The following is a 23,743-nucleotide window of genomic DNA, read 5'->3' on the forward strand; positions in this document are numbered from 1 at the left end:
TGCATGCATGTGTCTAATCAGACTGAGGGGGATGAGGTACTTGGATGCGCTGCTGGTGAAGGAATCAATACTGTTACAAATCCAAATTGGAAAATAGGAAGATCTCCAATCTTGTCAAGAAAATATAACAAAAAGGATTCTAATAAGAACCCCCCCCCCCCTTTTTTTTTAAATGAAGTAGAAAGGTCCCTCTGTTTTGGTTTTGGTTGTTGTGGTTGATGCTTGTTTGTCTCACTTGTCTGTGCAATGGGCGTTGCCTGCAGCTGATGAAACCTTCCCCAATCTTAATGTTCAGAGATTATTGTACTTCAATTCAAGTAGACATTTTGGTCACTGACTAAAAACCGGCTGTGATCGGTCACTAATCCTTTGGGAACTGTTTCTTCTTTTTTTTTTTTTTTTGGGGGGGGGGTGGGGGGGGTGGGGCACAGATGGCAGATAACTAATTTTAACCCAGGGAAATGTTAACTGGCTATTGTCGGTTGTCAGCAGTGGTTGCTATTTGCTGCTTTGGAATTATGGGCAAGTGTGTGTGTGTATGGCTGTATTCTTTTTTAACTTTAACCACATTGTTTTTGTCCTTGGCTTTATTCCTGGGAGTAACCTGTCTTTAAGCAAAGAATGCTTGGGATAGAGGGACATCAAAACAACTCAATGCAATCCCTTTCTTCTCAAGACTGCCAGGCAGGCAAGGCTAGGCAAGAAACAGTCTTCTTTTGAGGCTAAGCTGAATCAATCTCTTTAGTCTTTTTAATGTATGCGTCCCCCATTGAGATGCCACATGGGAAGAAGACATGGGCTGCTAAGCTTTTGGTTAAAGAGATTCTTACGAGATCTTCTTCAGCAAGAAAAGCATAGTCAAGGTCCAAAGCCACTCATTCCCTTCGTCACTCCCCCTGTTGTTTGGTTTCGAAGCAATTTCAAAATACTGTCCATTACTTTAATTACAACTTTGTGATTTTTCCACGTCTCTTTATCTACTCTCTATGCATGTAAATTGTAACGCAAGATCTTCAATTTTATATGTTATGTTTATGTAGCAGCAGACAAAACCTTATTTCCTGATTTCTTACACTACCTATTCCAGCAGTTGGATTCAGGAATTATGCCTCCCTCCTATTATATAACTTTTGTTAATCAATCTTTTATTTATTTATTTATTTTTCCTTTTGATGAATTCATTTCTTCACGATGCATGCTACACAATTTACATATGATTTCAATTAATAAAAAAGCACCATACATTAGGATGGAGATGTTTGAATTTATGACCATAGAGCGATTTTACCCTTTCTTTTTCTCCCAATTCGGAGATTCAAATAAAACATTAACCAGCAACATGAATCTATGACCGATTAACTGGCACAGGTGACATTATTTGTTGCATTTGAAAATTATAAGAAGGGAAGAAGAAGAGGAAAGGCAGGGGGTGGAGTGGGTCTGGTTTTAACGTTAGGAATGTAGTTTGAAAAGTGATTATATGTAAAGGCATTCAGCGATGATCCATTCTAAAGTAGATCTAATATAATCTCAATCCCCAACTCTTTCCCTATTTCCAATGTTTGATTACGCATGTTTCTTTTGATTTCTGGTTTCAGATCAACAACATCTTATTCTTACCTGTGTTAAAAGAAGAGACCAATTACACTGTTTCTCTCTTAAAGATCTCCTAAACGGCTAAACCTTATTATGCTTTGCATGTAGCTTAAGGTACGATGACAAAGCATGGGAACTTGATTCTTCGTATTGTTGATTTTCATGCCAAAAAGAACAATATTCATTGATCTATCATCAGTATATTAATCAATAAATCAGTTAATAATTTGGAAATCATGATGACTCTCCACATCTATCTTAAAAATCTTGTTGTCTCTTTGAGAATCCAAAAGGAAAATGAAAAATATTGGAAAGAACTGGTATGTACTTACGTACAATCTGTGATGTAATCTCCCCTGCAATCATTGTTTCGGCCTGTGTTGATTCATAGCCCATGCCTATGTGGTCCATTAAAGTTGATAAATATTATAGGTGAAAAAAGTGCGAGGCAGGCAAGATTTCCTCACAAAGGCAAAGAGAGCTTCAAAGAAATGGGAATTTCAAGCTGACTATCCAGAAATGTCCCTTTATTTCAAAAATAAAGCAATGCAATATTCATTTACTGTGCTCTTCCCATACCTCTTTGCTACATAAAAGGCTATATTACTGTGATCTGGATCACTAAAAGAAGCCTTTTAATACTTAAAGAATTAAATAGAACTTCTAATCTTTCGCTCTCAAAAAATTGTTCAGCAATTAAAGTACACATTAAAGTACTTGATTGTTTTGAAATTTTGAATTTAAAACTATTTTTATTACAAATACCAAGCATCTATTTGACAAAATTATAGTTATCGTTTATCTGGTAAAGAAATTATCAATTAATGGCAAAGATTTTACAGGTTTTTTTTTTAAACCAAACATCAGGAGCTTAATTATTTTATGAACTAAAAAAAATCCTCGAACCCATAGATTGTCGAATGACCAATAGCTATATATAATTAACAATGAAAACAACAAATGCCTTTTGAAGCATCGATTTCATGTTTTGAACCCAAGAACTATTTGTCATACCCACTTGTTACTTTATAATACAAGTACAGAATTTGTGAGTCGCATAAATAAACCACTGACAGATCATATCATATGCAAAACTAAAACTAGCATAATCATGACAAACTGAATTGGAGGGGACATTGATTCTTTGATTTCTTAATTTCTTGCAGCTTAATGTCAATGGGCGGCATTTCTTACGGATCTCTACCATTGGTTGTTCCATTTTCTTTCAGAATAAGAAACACACGATCAAAGGAAAGAAATGAAGGCCCTATTCAAAAAGGATTGGAGAAAAGAAGAAAAACCCAATTATAACATGTATATATATAAGCGTCAGCTGTGAAGATTTGAGTCAATTTTCAAAGGCTGAGATAGATTCTGGGCAGGCCTAGGATAATTCCCAAAAAAGAGAGGGAAAAGAACAGTAGAAGCATGGTACTACATTGCTGCATTCCTTTTAGCAGCTAGTCAGTCTACCTTTGAGACGCTCCTCCAAAGTAAAAGAGGTAGTAGCTCCTCCAAAAATATATAGATTCTACATATTGAATGTGATTTTTACAGATTCAACTTCATCAAAAGTTACTTTACTGTTTGAGAATAAAAACGTCAGTGGATAAAACTGAAAACAATAAAGAAAAAAGCCTTCCCTTATTGGATCCCGGCTACAGGACACAAATGCCTTAAGTCACTCCTAGTAGGGCAGTCCCAAAGAGGAGGAAGAAGAAGAAGAGCCCTATAAACATTAAACAATGGAATTACAACTGAGAAACCCATTCTGCTGGTCATCCTGTTGGTCACTACCTTAGGTATAAGAGCCTTATAAACAGTGGAATTCCTTGTGGGAAGCCCATTCTGTTCGTCCACATAGGAAACCATAAATGAGATTTCAAACTACTACAGAATTCTGTTGTAGAAAGTTGCTACTGAATTCAGAAGCTCAACAATCGTTGCCCGACCCACAGAATTGCATTCAGAAACTCTACTTACCAGTTACCAGACTACGAAGAAAGCGATGAGGTTATTATATATATATATATATATATATATATTTGAGTTTTCTTTTCCCCTGATAAGTTATTGTACATTGTGTAACTTTGCACCAGATTGGTCATGGGCTGTGTCTTAAAATATCAAAATTATGGAGCCCACGAAGAAAGTAAAACTTATCAAATATAAACTAACATATACTAGAGCTTGCATAATTATTAAATTTTCTATTGGCCTCTACTAAGCAGACACAGAATGAAGCAGCATTCAACTTAAAATATGAACCATAATTAACTAGTTAAAAAGGAAAAATGTAAGCAAAAAATACGTGGACATAAATGGGGTATTTCATTGAGATCTGTGGTGCGATCAGATGATCTTAAAATCAAAACTTCAATTTGTTCGGGTAGAATTGTTCATGAAATCCAGAGTTACAAAGTCGTAAAGGCTACTTCCTGCATTCTTCAAAATAGAAACAGCTATCACGAGAACATTAGTACTACACTATTTACCCAACAGTGAAATTTCACTGCTCTGCTAATTGCAGAAGACCTCCAGAAGCCAGATTAGTTATCATCAAATCCTGAACAACATTAGAAAAGGTTTAAGTGAAACAAAAGAAATTTGCAATGGGAAGTACCCACATGTATAAAATCAGCAAAAATGACAAACACTCACATACACATCATCTCATCATACAATGGATACCAATATATGATGTATTGTTGGCATGTAATAAGTATGTTGTTTAAGAGATTCATGTAATTAAAAATGAAAAAACGAAAAAGAAAAAGAGAACATCAATGATGAAAGTACCAAAAATCCAGAGGGAATGTCTTTCAGTTTCAGATTAATTCTAGGCCGATGGCATTCCAAATTGGCTGCGGAGGCTGTCAATTCCTTTCTCAAATGACTTTGAGAGCTCAGAAATGGAAGTTTTACAAACTGGCAGCAATAAAAATGGGCAATAAGATAATGAAAATGTCAGAATTCAAAGGCTAAAATGTAAATGTGTGACACTAGATAAGTAACTCTAGAGGAATTAATGATCCGATGACTTAGAAGCTAATCAGAATCAGAAGTTTGTAATTTCCAACAAATCAATGTAAAACATAGAAATAACAATGAAAGCCTGTGTTGAAGTAAACACTAGCATGAAGAGAAGTAGCACGAAAATACCACGAGAAGCTGTGGCTTGTGCATCTGCCATGAATTCTGCATATGTTGCCTTCATTGCTTCGTGACTGCCATCAATCTTTTCCGAAATCTTCTTGTATTCCTTTTCAGCTTCGTCCATCACTTGCTGGCACGCTTGTGTCTGGATCTGTTAAATTAGGAATACAGTATACAATTAAGTATAATCCACACAACTTTTCAAATTCAAATGTTCCCTAATTGATGCACGTGATCAAACAGAGATGGTATCAGAGAGAGACCTTGAAGCGCTTATGGAGGCGAGAGCGAGAGGCTTCGAGATCCTTGAGAATCTCAGAGTGAGAGCGATCGACGAGGCTTCGCTTTATATCCTCCAGTCGAGAAGACGCAAATTCCTTGAGATCGGAGATTGTGGTTGGGGTTTTGTGATTTGGCGATGATGATTGGAGATCGAAGAAAGCGGAAGCTGAATTTGAATAGGAAGCATTAGCTATATTCCTCTTCCTTTTGTTGAAAATGTTTGATTTAGGCGGAGACTCGTTTTCCTCTAGAGCAGGAGAAGCCATTGGCAATGGCGATCTTCGATTCCTTCTCGTCTGCATTTTCAGCGATTTTGGCTTTCGACTTTCAAATACGAGACCCTGAATGATATTTATTTGTAGTGGCTGGCGGTTTTATTGTTTTTTGAATTTGAATTTTGTGCTAACTTTAGGAGTTGTTTGGGTTGTGGACGCTGTGCGCTACCCGCTGTATGTGTGAACACGTGGAAAACAAAACACTTCCTCATATCTATCGGAAATTTCTTTTTCTTAATTTCCTAAATATTATTAGTAGGGCAAAATAATGGAATAATAATATATATTCCAGGACCATGAGAGCTGTAATTTAATTTACGAAAAGTGGTTAATACAAATTATTTTTCATTTATGATGTCATAATTGATTTATAAGAACTAAGAAGTGATAACAATTTCTTTTTTTTTTTTTTTGGATAAATAAAGTGGTATCAATGTGAAGAACTGATCGATAACAGTATTCAAACACTTACAGGTGGAAGTTGAAACTTTAATCACCTAATAATGAAACTGATGAATTTCTTTATTTTTTTTTCTCTCTTTTTGAGTGGAATTCTAGATTTCATGAAGTCTATCAAAACGAGGAGATTTCAAATTTGGGGTGGCAAATCAAAATAACTGAATAATTAAACAAAGTGCGTCAACATTACAACAAAGAAACTAGCTGTTGAACAACTGTATAAGAAATTAAAAAACTGTATGCATCATGAACAACTGCTTCTTAATCGTCGTTCAAAGCAAAAACAATCTAGAAATGAAAGAAGTTTGTACGTACAACGATGATACCATTTAATTTCCTTATTGTCTCAAGATAAATTATATTGGAAATATTTTATGTTTTTTAATCCCGACTGCTTAAACCGCATCCTTGATTTATTCAGCTTGGTCTAGAACCAAAGCATCAACATTCAGAAAGAATTTGGAATATTTACGTAGAGTGGTCTGTATTGAATTAATTATTCTCTGCATGTGCATGGGCGTATGCTATGATATACTCGGGCAATTTTGGAGTTCTGATTACTTTACTAATTAAGTTAAAGTCTAAATAAGGAGGAAAAAATGATACTCAATTATAATTTCAATTATCCCATATTGGAATTACCAGGATTATATCTGAGTTGAATTCATCAAATAGGTTTTGAGCAAGGTGGATATATAAATGATAAATCTACTCATCTAGTACTTATGTTGAAGGTTCCATGGTTAAATAAATTAAAGTCCTAAAACTATAATGTACTTGTAATTTCTTTAGTAATAAAATAAAGAAACAGATCATTTTCTAATTATGTTCAAAATCAACTTATCTACTGCCGTCCTGTACCAGGGAAATGAAAGGAAAGGAGTGGTAGCAGGTAACCAATAATTGATGGGATTAAGTTCCAAAAAAAGAATGGTGCGATTAGTGAAGCTGTTGAAGGGGTTGGTATTCGGTATAGAAATAATATCACTCTTATTCCCTTTTCATATGCAAGGGTCAAGGAGCACAGCCTTTTTTAACAATAACAATAGAAATGAATAATTTTGGTGCATTCCTGGTTATGCTTCAAGGAATGGAATATACAAACAAGACACAGCTGATACAGATGTTAAGGCAAGGCAGGTAGCAGCCTTCGAGAGTGGAAACAGTTTGGCGAAGAACGATTCCCAGTCATTCTACACAACAAGCACAAAAACAAACAAGACATGAGGACGTTACCCATGCAATTAATCAACAAATGCTACTTCGAAAGATAAAGTATGCCTGTCTTCTTTAATCTTCAATTCTTATATAGTGCTAGTATTTTTTTAGCAGCCGACATCTGATTAAATTATGTTTAAAGTATTACAAAACAGAACATGTTAGTTACACAACGAGTAATGCTTAATTGTCGCCTGCTGCTTATAATTTAGCTCAAACCAAGTTCTATAAATCTCAGCGTACTCTGTTGGACCACGCATGTTAATTTTTCCAAGGTAACATTAAGCACAATCAAGTTCCTTACTTACATATATCCTCGTAGAGTCGCATTTTTACATTTTCTTCCAGTATGATAAAAATGCGATGGTTTCACTATGTTATGCTTATAATCTTAGGTCTTTTAGAGTCCCCAATCTCGACTCAAGCTCAATTACAATTGGGTTTTTATTCAAAGAGCTGTCCAAAAGCTGAAAAAATTGTCCAAGACTTTGTTCACCAACACATCCATAACGCTCCATTGCTGGCCGCAGCTTTCATAAGAATGCACTTCCATGATTGCTTTGTTAGAGTATGTCTCTGTTTTCCCTTATTCATTGCCGTTTTCTGCCATTATTTATACTTTAATTTTAAATCTTGGCTTTGTTTTTTATGCTTCTTCTTCAACAGCTAGGCTCACAGATAGTGTAATATGGGATTTATATGTTTGGCTTGTCAGGGTTGTGACGCATCTATACTTCTGAACTCCACTTCCGGTAACCAAGCTGAAAAGGATTCTCCTCCAAATTTAACAGTTAGAGGCTTTGACTTCATCGAACGAGTAAAGAGTTTACTTGAAGCTGAATGCCCTGGCATAGTCTCCTGTGCCGACATTATTGCATTGGTTGCCAGAGACTAAATAGTTACCACGGTGAGGACTCAAATTAAATCCAGATAAACTTCACCCTTTTTTTCTTTTCATTTCTTTCACTGTTTCGCAGAAAACAATCTGATTTATTTCCTTCTTTGGAATAGGGAGGTCCATATTGGAGTGTTCCAACAGGGCGTAGAGATGGGGTGATAGCTAGATTCTCAGAAGCTTTATCAAACATCCCACCTCCATTTAGCAATTTCACTACTCTACTAAGACTTTTTACCAACCAGGGACTTGATTTAAAGGACTTAGTCTTGCTCTCTGGTAAGCTAAAATAAATTTGCTGCGCCTGTAACATGCATGTTATCCTTCAATGCAACAGAAGCAATAACCGTAACCAATTAATTACCTACATAATTAAATTGTAACAGGTGCTCACACTGTTGGCATTTCCCACTGTTCATCGTTTTCAAATCGCCTTTACAATTTCAATGGGGTGGGTGATCAGGATCCGTCTCTAGACAGTGAGTATGCTGCTAACCTCAAGGCAAATAAATGCAAGACTCCTAATGATAATACCACCAAGGTTGAGATGGACCCTGGAAGCCGTAAGACATTTGATCTCAGCTACTATACTCTTCTCCTTAAGAGGCGGGGCCTTTTTGAATCAGATGCTGCTTTAACCACCAATCCAACTTCTTTAGCTTTCATCAAACAACTACTTCAGGGTTCACTTCAGAATTTCTTTGCAGAATTTGCTATTTCAATGAAGAAAATGGGGCGAATCAATGTCAAGACTGGATCAGAGGGTGAGATTAGGAAGCATTGTGCTGCGGTTAATTAATTGTTAAAAGGACATTAAAATTAAATTATTCTTCTTATCCCAGTCGATTTTTTTTCTCTTAGTGCTGTTATCATATTAATTTGTGTGTGTGCATGTGAGCTCATCCAAGTTTGTAGCCGAAATAACTGAGGTACTATAAGAACGAATTGCACTCGTGTTTTAAGATCATTGGTTGTATCATTTAATTGTTAATAAAATTCATTTTCTTAGTGAAATTGTATTCTGTGGACTCCGTGCACGTATTCTTTTGGGAGATAAGTGCTCTTTTAAATTTTGTATTTTCACTTTCTTATATAACTTCACGCTAAAAAAAACTATGTTCAAATCCTATTGCGCATTTAAAAAGAGAAAAAAGTTTATTTTTATTATTATTTCAGCCTTTTAATTTAGGCACCGTAAGTTCTAGGGGTCTGGCTAGTAAGTTTAATCACAATTAATTACTAAGTATTTTTTTATATTAAAGTCTTTTTATTACTTATATTTATACTTAGCTTTTGATGAGAGTACTCGTGTTCTCAAGTTTGCGGTTATCAGACACTTCACATTTTTATAAATTTTGAAATTGCAATGTAATTTATATTTTTAAAATTTTTTCTTTTGATAAATAATAAACTTTTTAATACTGAAATAGTAATTAAATAGTTATTTAACAAATAGTGTTTATGTTTTAATTTTTTTTGCCCAAAAAGAAGTACCATAGTAATCCATTCAAAATAAAAAAAAAAAAGAAAATCTAGTAAACACCATCCGATTAAAATTGATTTAATTAGGGATATAAACCTACATAATTAATACTTACAAAGGAAAACCTGTTAGACTTTAAGATTTTCCTCTAATAGGATAATAACTTTGGAAATTTGTCCATCACTAATGTTAACTTTTTGAAATTTTATAATGATGTCAATTGTTTAATTAGAAATCATGTGAAACTCTTTTGAAATAAGGAAACATATCTTAACCACTACATCTAATGTTTTTGTATAAATAATATGATGATGAAACGAAGTACCAGAGTGTGTTCCTAGCTTATATCTCTTGTTTTGCTCTCTATAGTGCTTATTTCATTTTTTTTTCAATATTATAACATGGTATCAAAGCATTAGAAATGATCTTAAGGGTTGTAAGTTAGAGTGCAAATCAGAGAAATTTCTTTTCTCAAAACCTTAAAACCATTAGAACCTGTTACATGGCTTTTAGTAGTTTTGCAACTCCATCGCTTCTTATTTTTACAAGGGAAAATTATCCCATTTGATTAGTAAAAATGAAGTCATATTTCAGAGCATTTGATTTGTGGAAAGTAGTGAAAACAGGGAGAGATCCATCACCCTTAAGAGCAAATCCAACAATTGCTCAAATTAAGCAACACAGTGATAAGGTTTCTAAAAGATACAAAGCTTTGTCCTACATCTACTCAACTGTATTAGATGTGATTTTCACAAGAATAATGACTTGTGAAATAGTCAAAGAAGCATAGAACAATCTTAAAGAGGAGTTCAATAAGAGTGACAAAATAAGGCAAATTCAAGTGCTCAACTTATAGAGGGAGTTGGAGGTTCTAAAGATGAAAAACATTGAGACTGTCAAAAAGTATTCTGACAAACCCATAAAGGTGGTTACCAACTAAGGCTACATGGAGAAGAATTGTCAGATAAAATGATTGTTAAAAAGGTGTTTGTAAGTGTTCCTAAGAGGTTTGAATCAAAGATTTTCTTTTTGAAAAAATTCAAAAGATTTGTGTAAGCTTACTTTGATAGAAAATTGTGAAAACTCTTTACACTTTGGAGCAAAGAAGCTATCAGACTTGATGAAACATCAAAAAGAGCCTTTCAAACAAGGCTCAAGAAAAAACATGTAGTCAACAATGAAGGTAGAAAGTAATCTGAGGTAAAAAAAAATGGAAAAAAAAAAGAAGCGGATGGCAATAAAAGAGGAGATAAGAGATAAAGGTATCCACTTTGTCCTTACTCCAAAAAGAAAAACCACACTGGGAACTATTGCTAGTTCAGGCCTGGAGTTAAATTTAGAGCATACAACCAGCTTGGTCATGTGAAAAAGTTTTGTAAAAACTAAGCAAACCAGTAATGAACACTCACTCAAGTTACTTAAAACCATGATAGAGATGAGGAAAGGTTTTTTGTTACTACATGTTATAAAGCTAACAGTAGCAAAGAAACTTGGTTGATAGAAAATAGTTGCACCCATCATATGACCCATGATACTAGCATCTTCAAGGAACTGGACAACTCTTACATTTCAAAAATGAAGATTGATAATGAGGAATATGTTGATGTCAAAAGAAAAGGTGTTGTTGCAATAGAGACTCTTTCATGTACAAAACTCATTTATAATGTGTTGTTGTATCAAAAATCAGTCAAAACCTTTTGAGTGTAAGACAAATGCTTGAAAAAAATTATGTTCTACATCTTAAAAATATGTCTTGTATCATATTTGATCCATCTGATTGTGAATTGATGTCAGTTAAGATGAAACAAAATAGTTTCCCACTTGTGTGGAAACAAATAAAAATATATGCTTACTCTAGTGCAATAGATGATTTTGATTTTTTGGCACAAAAGGCTAAGTGACTTTAGTTATTCAACTTTAAAAAACATGTATATGAATAACTTGGTTCAGAATTTGCCTAGCAGACATTATAAAAATGATATATGTGTTGTATATCAATATGGCAAGCAAAGGAAGCTGCTATTTTCCACCCAAAACAAACTAGAAAGCTTAAAAAAATTACAGTTGGTGCATATTGATGTGTGTGATCCAATGAAAACACCATCTTTGAATGATAGCAAATACTTTTTATCATTTATTGATGACTTTAAAAGGATGTGTTAGGTGTTTTTTTTAAGCAAAAATCAAAGTTATTTGCTGCATTTCAAAATTTTAAGTCTTTGGTTGCAAAGAAAGTTGGCTGTCAAATTCTGAAGTTCAGGTTTAATAATGGAATTGAGTACACCTTAGAAGAGTTTAACAAGTTCTGCAAGCAAGCTAGGATTGAACATCAACTAACTATTCCTTACACTCATCAGTAAAATGGTATGAGTGAAAATAAAAATAGAACAATCATAAAAATGATGAGATGTCTACTATTTGAAAAGAACTTACCTAAGAAATTTTGGGTTGAGGCAGTCAATACCTCAGTTTATTTGTTAAATATACTACCTACAGAGCATTGTAAAGGAAAAACTCCTTATGAAGCATAGATGGAGTAAAGCTTTCTGTCAAGCATCTCAAAATATTTGATTGTGTTTGCTATGTTCATATACCAGATGTCAAGATAGACAAATTAGATTAAAAGGCAGAAGTTGAGATATTTTTTAGGTACAGCAACAATTCTAAATGTTATAAAATCTATAATGTAAAATCTAAAAAAATCTTTGTTAGCAAAAATGTAAAGTTTGATAAGCTAGCAAGTTAAAATTTGGGAAAAGAAAAAGCCATAACCTCCAGTCAATTTAGAATTCCTCAAGAACAACATGAAAAGCCTGATAGTGACACTGAATTTTTAGTTAGAAGCATAAGAACTATAGATGAGATCTACGCCAGATGTAATCTAGCTACTTTGAAACCTTTAAGCTATGATGATGCTACAAAAATAAATGATTGGAGGGCTGCTATAAAAGAGCAAATCAATATGATATGGAAAAATAAAACCTAGCAACTTGTTGATAGACCATGCAATCAAAAAATGATTAGAGTAAAATGGGTTTACAGAACCAAGCTAAATCCAGATGGTCCGTAAACAAACTCAAAGCTAGATTAATTGTTAAAGGCTATTCACAATAACAAGGTATTGGTTTTTTATACACCATGATATAATCAAACTTTTAGTAGCCTTGGCAGCAAAAATGGGATGGAAAATTTATCATTTAAATGTGAAATCAACATTCTTAAATGGATTGCATAAAGAGGATATTTATGTTAAGTAACCAGAAGGTTTTCACGTTGCAGGCAATAAAGATAAAGTCTACAAGCTTCACAAGTCTCTTTATGGACTAAAACAAGCACCAAAGGCTTAGTACAGCAGAATTGATACTTATCTCTTACAATAAGGCTTTAAAAGAAGTAAAAGTGAAGCTACTCTATATACAAAAAAGTTTGAAACTGAAGTGTAGCTTATTGTGTCATTATATGTGAATGACTTGTTAGTCACTAGTGGTGATAAAGGTTCTCTGAAGCAATTCAAGATAAATATGGAAAAAGAATTTAAGATGTCTGACTTAGCCGAAGTAAGATATTTTCTTGGAATGAAAATCCATCAAGATGATATTGAGACTTTCATTTCACAAAGGAAATATGTTTTGGAGATCTTGAATATAGAAAAGTGCAAATCAATGGCTAATGAAAAATTGTCAAAGAATAACATGGCAAGCAAGGTTGATGCTTCTATATACAAAAGCTTAATTGGGAGTTTGTTGTATCTTTCAACCACTAAACCTGATATAATGTACTCAGCAAGTTTGCTTTCAAGATTCATGCAATCTCCTAGTCAAGTTCACAATGGTATGGCTAAAAGAGTTTTGAGATATATCAGAGGTATAGTTGATTATGCAATATGGTAATTGAAGAATGAAAGCCACAAGCTTGAAGGATATGCAAATAGTGACTAGGCAAAAAATGTGGATGATTACAAAAGCACTTCAAGTTATGTTTTTTCTTTAAGTAGTGGTGTTTTCTCCTAGAATTCAAAAAGCAAGATGTGGTGGCTCAATTCTTAGCTGAAGCTGAGTGTGTTTTTGTTGCAGCAGTAGCAACTAAGCGATTTGGCTTAGAAAAGTTTTAATAAATTCGGAGCAATGAAGCTACTGTAATATAGATTGACAACAAATTTGCTGTAGCCATCATAAAGAATCCAATGCAACATGACAGAACTAAGTACATCAATGTGCAATTTCATGCAATTAGAGAAACTGAAAAACTTGGTGAAGTAAATTTAGTGCACTGCAACTCTAGTGTCAGATTGCTGACATAATGACCAAAGCTCTTCCAAAAGCAAGGTTTGAATTTCTTAAGGCTAAACTTGGAGTTTCAAAGAAAAATATCAAGAAGGAGTGTTAGACTTTGAGATTTTCCTATAGTAGGATAATACCTTTGAAAATTTATCCATTACAATGTTAACTTTTTGAAATCTTATAATGGTGTTAATTGTTTAGTCAAAAACCATGTGAATCTCTTTTGGAATAAGGAGACATATCTTAACTACTATATCTAACATTTTGTATAAATGATATGATAATGAAATGAAGTACCAAAGTGTGTTCCCAACTCATATCTCTTGTTTTGCTCTTTACGGTGTTTATTTCATTTTTTTTTTTCAATATCATAACAAAACCTAATACCAATTGAATATCTTGAACGTGAAGAAGAAGGATTTCCTAATTCCATTTGCACTAGGATTTGAGAAGTTCTTCTAGAATGATCTTCTGATTCTCTCCCCACGCCTGTATATTCTTTCAACACCAATTGGCTTCTCCACAAAAAAAAAAAAAAAAAAAAAAACCCTAATAGTTGGTAGTGCTGCTAGTGCATAGTAGAATTTAACTCAGTGATACAAAGTCTTTGTCAATCACCCAATCATCATATAACGAAATCAACTCACCAAATCAAACCCCTCAATTAAAACGCAACTCAATCATCGTCTTCATCAGCAAGTCATGAGAAATTAAATCTATAACTAATAAATTAAAATAATAATAACAACAAACGTCTTAAATGCATTTTATTTTTAGGTAATTTGAAAGGGAAAAAGAGAAAAAGTTGAGAAGAGAAATAACAATGGTAAGTGCATTGACAAACAATAAGTGGAAGAGTACCAATAATAATGCAATCCACTAATTTAAAACAACATCATATGATACACATTTTCAGGAATAAAAAGAGAGAATGATAGCTGAATACTGAAAATAAATAAGTCTAGAAAAGAAGGTGGTTGGCGTACAAAGTTGACGACTGTGAAACAAAGAAGACTAAGAAGAGAAAACTGAGAATGAAACAAGACATTTTTGTTTAAAAACGATACTCGTCGATTTTTTGGATGATGTGGTTGTGGTGACAACAATTTGACTAAAAGTAAGGGGTAAAGAGTTGTTTTTTTTTTTTTAAAGTAAAGGGTAAATAGTTGTTTTAAACAAAAGGGATTTAGTAGCTTTTCACTGCATTATCAGGGGTTTTTGGAATTCACCCTTCCTTTTAAATGGAATAAATATTGCAATTTGATTTTGTATGATGATAATATATTTGAAAAATGTACTTAAATTATGGGAACGAGACTTAAACTATTTTTGTCATTATCCGTCCATGAAAAATCTGTGCCAACTCATAAGTCACATCTCCTTTTCATCAACAAAAACTTGAATTAAATTAATAAACAATGACTTGTTTACTTTGTTATTAGTGTGTGTGTCTATCTATCTATATATATATTTGTAATAAGCACAACCCTAGCTAATCTACTACCCCTTATAAGTATTTTTTTATTTATTTATTTTTATATATTACTAAGCTGTGGCCTGCGGCTTACCATACGAAAAGACCAAACAAATCAAAATAACCTCACTTTTGTTTGTATATTGGAGATTTGGAGTAATATGTATGTGTGTATGTACTTACACCATTGCCCGTGAGTTTTCTCTCCCTACCAGTACAGATGCAAGGGAGGAAGATGGTGAAAATGAGACAACCGAGAAAAATGTGAAGAGCTTGAAGCGGCCGCTAAAGCGCACAAGTTTCTTCTATTGGTTTGGGATGATCAGCTAGAGATGATGACTGAGAATGATCAAAAAGAAGAAATCGATGGAGATTTTTATCAAGAATATATTAGGTCTGGAAGATGTCTTTGGCATGAATTATGAAGAGAAATTCAAGGTTCTAATCACAAGAGGGAAAAGCGAAGATATGATAGTTCTAAGGGATCGAGGAAGTATGAACTTGACCCTCTTTCTAGGTATGACGTCTATGAGGCATTAAAATTGTTAATATTAAAGTTGGTATGAAAGTTTTGCGTTCTCCAGGCTTCAAAGAGTTATGCACGTGGATTAAGCAAGGGATCAAGGTTTTGCCTGCTGAAACCCTTATGTTAATTGGAACCTTAAATTACATTGAAAAAGATAATTCTGGGGACTGGGACTTGAAACGTCTCATGGAGGCAGCCATTAATGATCTGCCACAGCTTATGCGTTACACATATGATAAGGAGCCTGACAATTGTATGATTGACTGCTTTTGGCATAGTTGCACTTCTTAAGAAAACATGGTGGCTTCACTACAATGAGTTAGTTGATCAATAACTAGATAATGGAAGGTTATCTTAACCCCGTCAATCAGGTTGATAAGGCTTACGAGGAGGGACACTTGTAGATTGTCATATGCTAAAAATGCAAGAGGACAATGTTATTGTTGTGGAGGGAGCCATTGTTTTGTTTGGAGTGTAATTTAGTTATCCAGAGTACAGTAATATACTGCTTTAATTTTTAGTCTATATATATATATATATATATATATGTTAGATATGTTATATAAAATAAGAAACTCTACATCAACATATATCTATTCCATTCAAATCATATCAAATAATCACAATATTAAAAAATCAATAAATTATATATCATATTAGTCCATTGAAATAAATATTTACCATTTAATTATTATAATTTTTACAACAATAAAATATATCCTACCGTAAGTAACAATATTATATAATTCTTTTTTATATTATATATAAATGGCATTAATCTTCTTATTGTATGTTGTCAGTGTAATTTTTCTTTGGAGATTCTGTTAAGTTCTGCCTATTGCCATTCTGGTTGCAAACTGTATTGATCGGGGTTATTCTTGGCTTGCAAAAGTCTTTTGTTCAAGCACAATGTAAAGATAGAAGAACCAAAGCAAAGATAAATATATTGATCAGCGCAGTTAAAAGTTTTTAGAGAAATTATTGAAGAACCTATGTTAAAAAGATTCTATTAAAAAAAAAAAAAACCCTACGGAGCTAAGAGATAAATATTTAAAAAGGTTAGCTGTGTTTCCTATCTCAGTTTGACCATCTATATCATCTTAGCATTGAAGAAGTCAAAATTCGAATTTTGAGCCATAAATTTCTTGAGCATATCTTGGTTTTCGATCTCTTGGCTGGTTCTGCCTCTGATCAAACATCATCTTCTCGACGGTGGACCTCGTTTCCAAGTCCAGATCAGACAACTTGCTTGGCTCATGTTCTGCCTTTTGAGTATCAATCTCCGGACCTCCCTTCAACAAGGATTTCCACCAATTGGCTTTGTTGCACTTGGTCAATAGCAGAGAGATCATCTTTTGGTCCTCCAAACCCCAGTAAGAATTGTTCGGTTTCACAGCCTCAAACAACTGCCCATCAATAATGGGAGTCTGACCCTTTAGCCCAACCTTCAAATAATTCATTTTTACATAGCACAAAACGTCGCAGGCGTTGGTCCCTGGAGGGACTGGAATGTTCACAGTCACCTCTTGCAGGTTTTGTTCCCATGAATGGTTCTCCATGTCAAGACCGTTGGCTTTGTTTGGGGTTAGCTTCTTATTCTCCTGCTCCTCCTTTTCTTTCTTCTATTGCTCTTTCTTTGCACCCTCTTCTTTGATTATTCTTTCCTTCATATTCTTGACCAGAGACAATATTCTCTTCTCGGCAGAACCGGCCTTAAACATATGAGAGTTTTGAGACACAAAGTTAGAGGCAGATTCAAGAAACCCAAGAGGATTTGAAGGGTCAAGAACTGCATTGAAAGACAAAGGAGAAGAAGAAGAAGAAGAAGAAGAAGAAGAAGAAGAATTGTTTTCTTGATCTTCTGTGTAATCAGAGAGGATTGACATGGCTAAATTCTGGGATATTTGCAGCGTATTACCAGGGAAACCAGCTAGGATGGAACTACTTAATAGCTATTAGGGTTTTTATGGAGAAGCGTGTGATGGGGTTGAATGAATATTTGGGCGTGGAGGGGAGAATTGGAAGATCGTTCTACAACTAGTTGAATCCCATTGCAAATGGGATTCGAGAATCCTTCTTCTTTCACGTCAAAAACCTGAGTTTTATTTGCCTTAGACAACAACATGAAAAAAATGATGTTATTGGAGGATTTTAACACTAGTGGCATGGCATGCTTTAAGTTTATTAATTTGGTCTACAAAGTTCAATTTTGAGAGTAATATATATCCTCTAAAAGATATAACATATATTAGGATTTACTTTACATTTAACCTTCTATCAACTCATCACAAAAAAAAAAAAAATCATAAAAAAACTTAATTTATTAAATGACAGTATGATCTGCATTTATATGTCTAGTGTGGTATGATTCCTTTTTTTCATGAAATATTTTATGAGTCACTTGAATTGAACAAGATAATACTAGGCAGTAGTAAGAGTATTTCAATTTTTCTTTATAAATTAAAATGGACAATGCAGATAACATTGGTGCATGATTTTGGCCAAGAGTCTTTGAGTAATTTTTTGTTTAGTTTAAATAAAAACATTTTATTTTCAAAAAAATAAAAATATTTTAATTTTAATAATTTATATGCTTCTTATATAATAAATTTCATTATAGTTGTTTGATTGCTGAAATATTGAAAATATTGAAATATTAATTCACTCGTTAACTTCTATTTACATCGGCCCAAAGGCGAGCCAACCCAAAAAAATCCAAAAGGTAAAATCCCCTAAAACTGCCCCCAAGGCCCACCTGTTTCTGCTCCAAATTCCAAAACACCCCTATACTATTATTTATTTATTCGTGCTCCGATTGCATGACATAAAGAATAAGCTTATGCAAGGAATAATAATTTAATTTTTTTTTTAAAAAAAAGTAGTAGTAGTAGTGAGATAAAAGGGAGGTGAGAAGAAAAAGAGGATTTTTCAGGTCTTCACCTGAAAGGAAAATCAAAGCCTCTCTCTAACCATGAGTCTCTTCGGTCTGGGCAGGTGAGTCACAAATTTCACTTTCCTTTTTTATTTTTAAATTTTCTCTTAAATTTCTTAATTATTTTCCTATTAATTACTCTTCTTTTCCTTAATTTTTTTTGCTTATATGCAATGATGCTTTGATAAATTATGTCAGATCTGTTATAATTCTGCAGCCTTTTTCTGATCCAAGATCATTGATGAACTCATCTTTTTGTCCTTCCTAATTTCGCTCCCTGATTCTTTGATTGCTCTATTAACTGTAACTGCAATCCGATTGTTTTGTTAGAGCCATTATGGTTAGCTGTGCTTTTGATAATTAGTTATGGTTTTTGCTTTAAAAGTGTTGCTTACATGTTAATTAAATCGAAGGCTATACATTAACGATAGTGAACCTTAATGCATGTTGAACTCGTCTTCATGTTCTGATGTCATGCAATTAATGATTTGTTCTGATTGCTTATGATTAGTTGGCCTGGTGTTAGAACTATGATTAAAAGCTATGCTGTCGTGGGTGGTTTTTGTAAATGACAACGCTAGAAAGGTCAAAAGAGTGAACATATGCTATATTATTGGTTTTTTACCTTAAAATCTATATGGCCATAATTGAGATTGTTGAGCTTTGCATCTTGAAGCTGAATACCAAGTGAGTAGCAAATTAGGTCTGTTCACAATTTGCAGCCATTGTTAGAAGACCCGAGGTGGTGGAATGAAGTTCTGAAAGTTGAATCAACGGAGAGAAAAGTAACAGGAATGTAAAAAGGTAGTCCAAAGGAAGCTAATTAATGTGGCAAAAACCAATTTATTAATTAAGTTCAAAGGATTATACGTGCTCATGTATGTTTGATCAGTATTATACACTATTTCAAGCTATCAAAGGAGAAACGTACAATTATTCTACTGATGTTGTGTTTTTTTCCCTCTTATAAATAAAACATTGTGTGTGTGCATGCATGTGTGTTTTTTTAATTTTTTAAAAAATCAATTTTATATTTTTCTTTGATTGAATTCCACTGAACCATGTTACTTTGAATCTTTATCCTAGTGTACCGTGCTGTACACATATGAACTACCTTCAATGCACACAAGCTTTGTGTATAATCCTCTAAATATATGAAAAACAGAAATTTGTGAAAGATTGAACTTACCTATGTTGGATGTATGTATATGTTTCTGGCTCTCACTCCCAAGTCTGAGCAGCATAGCTGCTAAACATTTGTGTATCTTTTCAGTTATGATTTTCCTGATAATAGATTGCTCTGAAAACAGAAATCAACGAACATTCCGCCCAAAAAAAAGTGCACCTTCAGGAAGTAAGGTTGGTTATTTTTGTTCCTTTTTTTCTTTAATAAAACATAATTAATATTATTCATCTCCTGCTTGTTAGACTTTGATGTGATATGTTCTCTTACACTGTGCTTGAATCTGTTGGATTGTTAATGTGACCACCTTCTCAATTACCCCCTTGGGAAATAATTTTTTTCCTCTTTTTGATGACTTATGAAGTTCTTGGTTGTGAGCATGCAACTTTAGCACACTGGAAGTATGCTACAACTGTCCAGAAATAGAAACAAAATAAAAGTGAGCACAACTTAACACCTAAGATCTAATGCATCCAAAAATCCTAAAAAGGCCCCTAGAAAGTTGGCTTTATTTGCAAAGCAAACTAAGAAAAGAAGCTCCTGAATCCTTGATTTAATGCCCTTTGCTGATTCTTCTACTTCTTGGGTTTATAGCTACTTAAATGGTTGCCATTATTTCTGAAATTTGTTATTTATCTCTTTGTAAAGTAAGAATTCACTTCACCATGCCTATAAAAAAAGTAGAGAAAAAGGTCACTTTACCGTTGACCTTTCTATTTAATAAATTTCATTGCTTTTGAAATCACTTATTCGAAAAATAACTTGATGTTATGATGTTTTACGTAAATTTTCAGTTTAAAGTTCTACTACTATAATTTTCAATGCTCTACTGACTTACACGACGGTCCTGCAGCCCCACCTGTGGGACCCACTCATGGATGTTTGAGGGCGATGTACACACGTATTACATGTGATTTTATTTTTTTTTTTACTATATGGGGATTTATATCTAAACATGGTTAGTACTGCTGTGTGGCTGAGCTTGACAATAATTGAATAGCCTTTTTGAGGTTTCTCTCCAGTTCTTGAGAGCTGGCTTCTTTATAGTGTCTTTATATAAAATGCTTTCTGGACTTCATTCTTCTATATTAGTGGCTTAGCAGAATTTGCAGTTCTCATCCAAGTACTGTAATCCTGACATAATGCAGGGTGCACAACTTAAAAAGCACATTGATGCCACCCTGGGCAGTGGAAACCTAAGGGAAGCAGTAAGGCTACCTCCTGGGGAGGATTTAAATGAATGGCTTGCAGTCAACAGTATCTTTCGCTCTCTCTCTCTTTCTTTCTTACTCGCATACACTCAGCACACACACATGCACACATTCTGAATAATTCCTTATGTTTATTTGCAAAACCATGTAATGTGTATCTAATCTATCCGTGAATATTCTACTTTAGTATGGGCATGCTGTTAATTGGTGTTGTAACTGCTAATTTTATTAGTATTTTGGTAGAATGTTTTAGTACATTTTCTTCCCTATTTCTAGGTTACTGCCAATTTTTTTTTTAAGGTAATTGCTAAAGCATAATTGTTGGATCTGTTTCAGCTGTGGATTTCTTCAATCAGGTGAATCTACTCTATGGTACCCTCACAGAGTTTTGTACTCCTGAGAACTGTCCTACAATGACTGCAGGCCCTAAGTATGACATATCAAACCAGATTCCAAATTCCTTTTGCCCTCTTCAATAATTAGTTGGACAAATCCTAAATTTTAAATATTTCATCACGCTGTATGACCTCTTTCATATTTGGATCTGTTGGTGATATCAAAAGTGTTTATCTCAAATGATGCATGCATCAAGTCTCCATGGAATCAAGATAAAGCAGAACTTCCTTGATTTAAATTTAGGCTCTTTATCTATTTGAAACATACACGATAATTGCATTTATTTAGTTTTGTTAAAAATACATATCTTGCCAAATTTTATTGAATTATGAAAGAATATATAATATAATCTTGTTTGACAAGTGGGACGAGAGTGAGCTGTGCATCATGTTTTTATTGATTTCATTAGTCCTAGTTTATAATAATTTGAATTTTGCCTTACATTTTCAATGGTCTGTAGAAAGACATCAAATCTGTTGTAGCTAAAATTGTTCCAACAGTCAAAGTCCTTGTAGTCATTTGATTCTGTCCATTGGTTACAACTTGTGCAGAATGTGACTATGAAATTTGGATCCTCTTCTCCCCCCCCCCCCCCCCAAATTACCATAAATTTTGTTTTCATTTTTGGTTCTTGTACCTTTTGCTGTCTGTTCAATCAATTTAATAATTCCACACTTGCCTGTTGCACACCTTAATTTAGTCTACTCCCTTTTAAAAATCTTTCAAAGTGTATATTGTGGTTTTCTGGAGTTGATTATTTGCTGTCTGACAAAACGTTACAGGTATGAATATAGATGGGCTGATGGTGTGCAAATCAAGAAACCTATCGAGGTTTCTGCCCCAAAATACGTTGAATATCTAATGGACTGGATTGAAGCACAGCTTGATGATGAATCCATATTTCCTCAAAAGCTGGGTAAAATCTTCATCTGTTTTTTGCTTAATCATATTTAAATCTTAGTGATGAAGTCTGACATACTGTCATATAGAGAAATATAGTTGTTTATCTATGTATGATAACAACAGTGTTGATTAACTTTTTTCTAATATTTATACTTGTCCAAAAGGGAAACGGAATTATTTTTTTATTGTATCTATGTTAAATGTTTTCCTATTGTTTAACCGCATATATCAAATTTGCTAGGTTCGCCATTTCCTCCCAACTTCAAGGAGGTGGTGAAGACAATATTCAAAAGACTGTTCCGTGTATATGCCCACATCTATCACTCTCACTTTCAGAAAATTGTGAGCCTTAAGGAAGAAGCCCATTTGAACACATGCTTCAAGCATTTCATACTGTTTACTTGTGTAAGTCTTCTTTTGCTTGATAATTAATTATTTTTATTCTCTGCCTTTTTTTTTTTTCAAGGTAGGCCTCTGTCAATATTATCCCATTTTATACAACTAAATAAAATCCAATTGTTTATATACTAGTACTACTAAATTACAGTCGTGGTGTTGAATAATTCTACTTTAAATTTGTTGCAATATGGTTAGTTTTACTCATTCATTAAACTGTTCTCTTTTTTTTTTTTTTTTTTTTGAAAAAGTAGTATGTAAGGTTTCTTTTACCTATGGATGCTCTTATCTTTAAGATTTGCTTATTTTGCTTTGTACAATTTCTTTGATAAACCCAATTCAAATATGAAAGGGGAAAAGAGGGAAGAGAAAGAAGAGGGTGCACGCAATTTCCCTTAAACTAAAGGAGAATAGCTTAAAGATGTTTGATGCAACTGCTAGAACAACTAGAAGATTATTCTTTGAAACTACAAAGGGTATTAAGTGTAAGGTTGCCCTTAATTTTCCTAGCGGTCATTGTTCCTGGTTATATATGTACAATGGTTTCCGCAGATGAACCTGTCATGGTAACAAAACCCGAAATATAGTTTTAGTTGAGGAATGAAAGATAGGCAAAATTTTATATTTTTCCTTTTTCGTTCTCTTTAAGTAGCTCAAGTTTAAAATATTTACCCCAACCCTCACCTACTAACTACTTGAGTTAAGCGCAGGTGGTGAGGGTTGAAATGGTTATCTCTGAAACATTCTTTCTAGGATGCAAGAATGCTTAGTTGACTAGAAAGTTGTTAGGTTAATTCAGTTTGTTGATTTTACATGTACAGGAATTCGGGCTGATTGACAAGAAAGAGCTAGCCCCACTTCAAGAGCTCATAGAATCCATCATAGCCCCCTACTAAATATATAGGGTTGGAGATCCTGAGAAAGATTATATTTTAGGGATGCCAAAGTAATAAAGTTTATGACTTCAAAAATCTCTATTTCTATACTATTAAAATGTTTTTGCATGATTATTTGTACTGAGTGTTATTTTTATAAATTAAAGTCTATCGGAATTCTAGTACTATATATATATATATAT

General features: G+C 33.6%; 2 protein-coding genes and 2 pseudogenes across 4 annotated transcripts; 2 read left to right on the top strand and 2 right to left on the bottom strand.

The window, feature by feature from the left end:
- Positions 1-3,871: 3,871 nt before the first annotated feature.
- LOC111286113 (uncharacterized) lies at positions 3,872-5,502 on the bottom strand. Of its 2 annotated transcripts, none has more exons than XM_089745779.1 (4): positions 5,016-5,502; positions 4,762-4,903; positions 4,396-4,524; positions 3,872-4,162 (listed from the first exon to the last, which is right to left on the bottom strand). In XM_089745779.1, exons 1-3 carry the CDS (start codon positions 5,334-5,336, stop codon positions 4,436-4,438), a joined length of 552 nt encoding a protein of 183 aa, XP_089601905.1. In that variant the 5' UTR covers positions 5,337-5,502; the 3' UTR covers positions 3,872-4,162; positions 4,396-4,435. The 2 variants fall into 2 exon arrangements, with proteins under 2 accessions (XP_089601905.1, XP_022731652.2); XM_022875917.2 differs by having other exon boundaries at positions 4,759-4,903; positions 5,016-5,493.
- Positions 5,503-8,267: 2,765 nt separating this feature from the next.
- Positions 8,268-8,919, top strand: LOC111286122 (peroxidase 3 pseudogene; annotated as a pseudogene).
- Positions 8,920-16,722: 7,803 nt separating this feature from the next.
- On the bottom strand, positions 16,723-17,673 carry LOC111287541 (protein BOBBER 2 pseudogene; annotated as a pseudogene).
- Positions 17,674-18,468: 795 nt separating this feature from the next.
- On the top strand, positions 18,469-23,728 carry LOC111275691 (MOB kinase activator-like 1A). Of its 2 annotated transcripts, XM_022861190.2 has the most exons (7): positions 18,469-18,638; positions 19,887-19,935; positions 20,908-21,016; positions 21,307-21,400; positions 22,149-22,282; positions 22,511-22,674; positions 23,487-23,728. In XM_022861190.2, the coding sequence occupies exons 1-7, from the start codon at positions 18,616-18,618 to the stop codon at positions 23,559-23,561; spliced, it is 648 nt and encodes a 215-aa protein (XP_022716925.1). In that variant the 5' UTR covers positions 18,469-18,615; the 3' UTR covers positions 23,562-23,728. The 2 variants fall into 2 exon arrangements, with proteins under 2 accessions (XP_022716925.1, XP_089602046.1); XM_089745920.1 differs by lacking the exon at positions 21,307-21,400 and having other exon boundaries at positions 18,575-18,638.
- Positions 23,729-23,743: the final 15 nt, after the last annotated feature.

This window comes from Durio zibethinus, chromosome 17 (genome assembly GCF_047325235.1).
Source record: "Durio zibethinus cultivar Kanyao isolate XHJ-2024 chromosome 17, ASM4732523v1, whole genome shotgun sequence".
Lineage (NCBI taxonomy): Eukaryota > Viridiplantae > Streptophyta > Magnoliopsida > Malvales > Malvaceae > Durio > Durio zibethinus.

Bases quoted from the DNA above. Each gene is read 5' to 3' on its own strand.
- LOC111286113 (XM_022875917.2), bottom strand. From the start codon at position 5,336: ATGCAGACGAGAAGGAATCGAAGATCGCCATTGCCAATGGCTTCTCCT. The intron at 4,904-5,015 runs GTCTCTCTCTGA...CTAATTTAACAG, and splicing joins GCCTCCATAAGCGCTTCAAG to ATCCAGACACAAGCGTGCCA. The intron at 4,525-4,758 runs GTATTTTCGTGC...TATTGCTGCCAG, and splicing joins ACAAGCCACAGCTTCTCGTG to TTTGTAAAACTTCCATTTCT.
- LOC111275691 (XM_022861190.2), top strand. From the start codon at position 18,616: ATGAGTCTCTTCGGTCTGGGCAG. The intron at 18,639-19,886 runs GTGAGTCACAAA...CTCTGAAAACAG, and splicing joins AGTCTCTTCGGTCTGGGCAG to AAATCAACGAACATTCCGCC. The intron at 22,283-22,510 runs GTAAAATCTTCA...CAAATTTGCTAG, and splicing joins CATATTTCCTCAAAAGCTGG to GTTCGCCATTTCCTCCCAAC.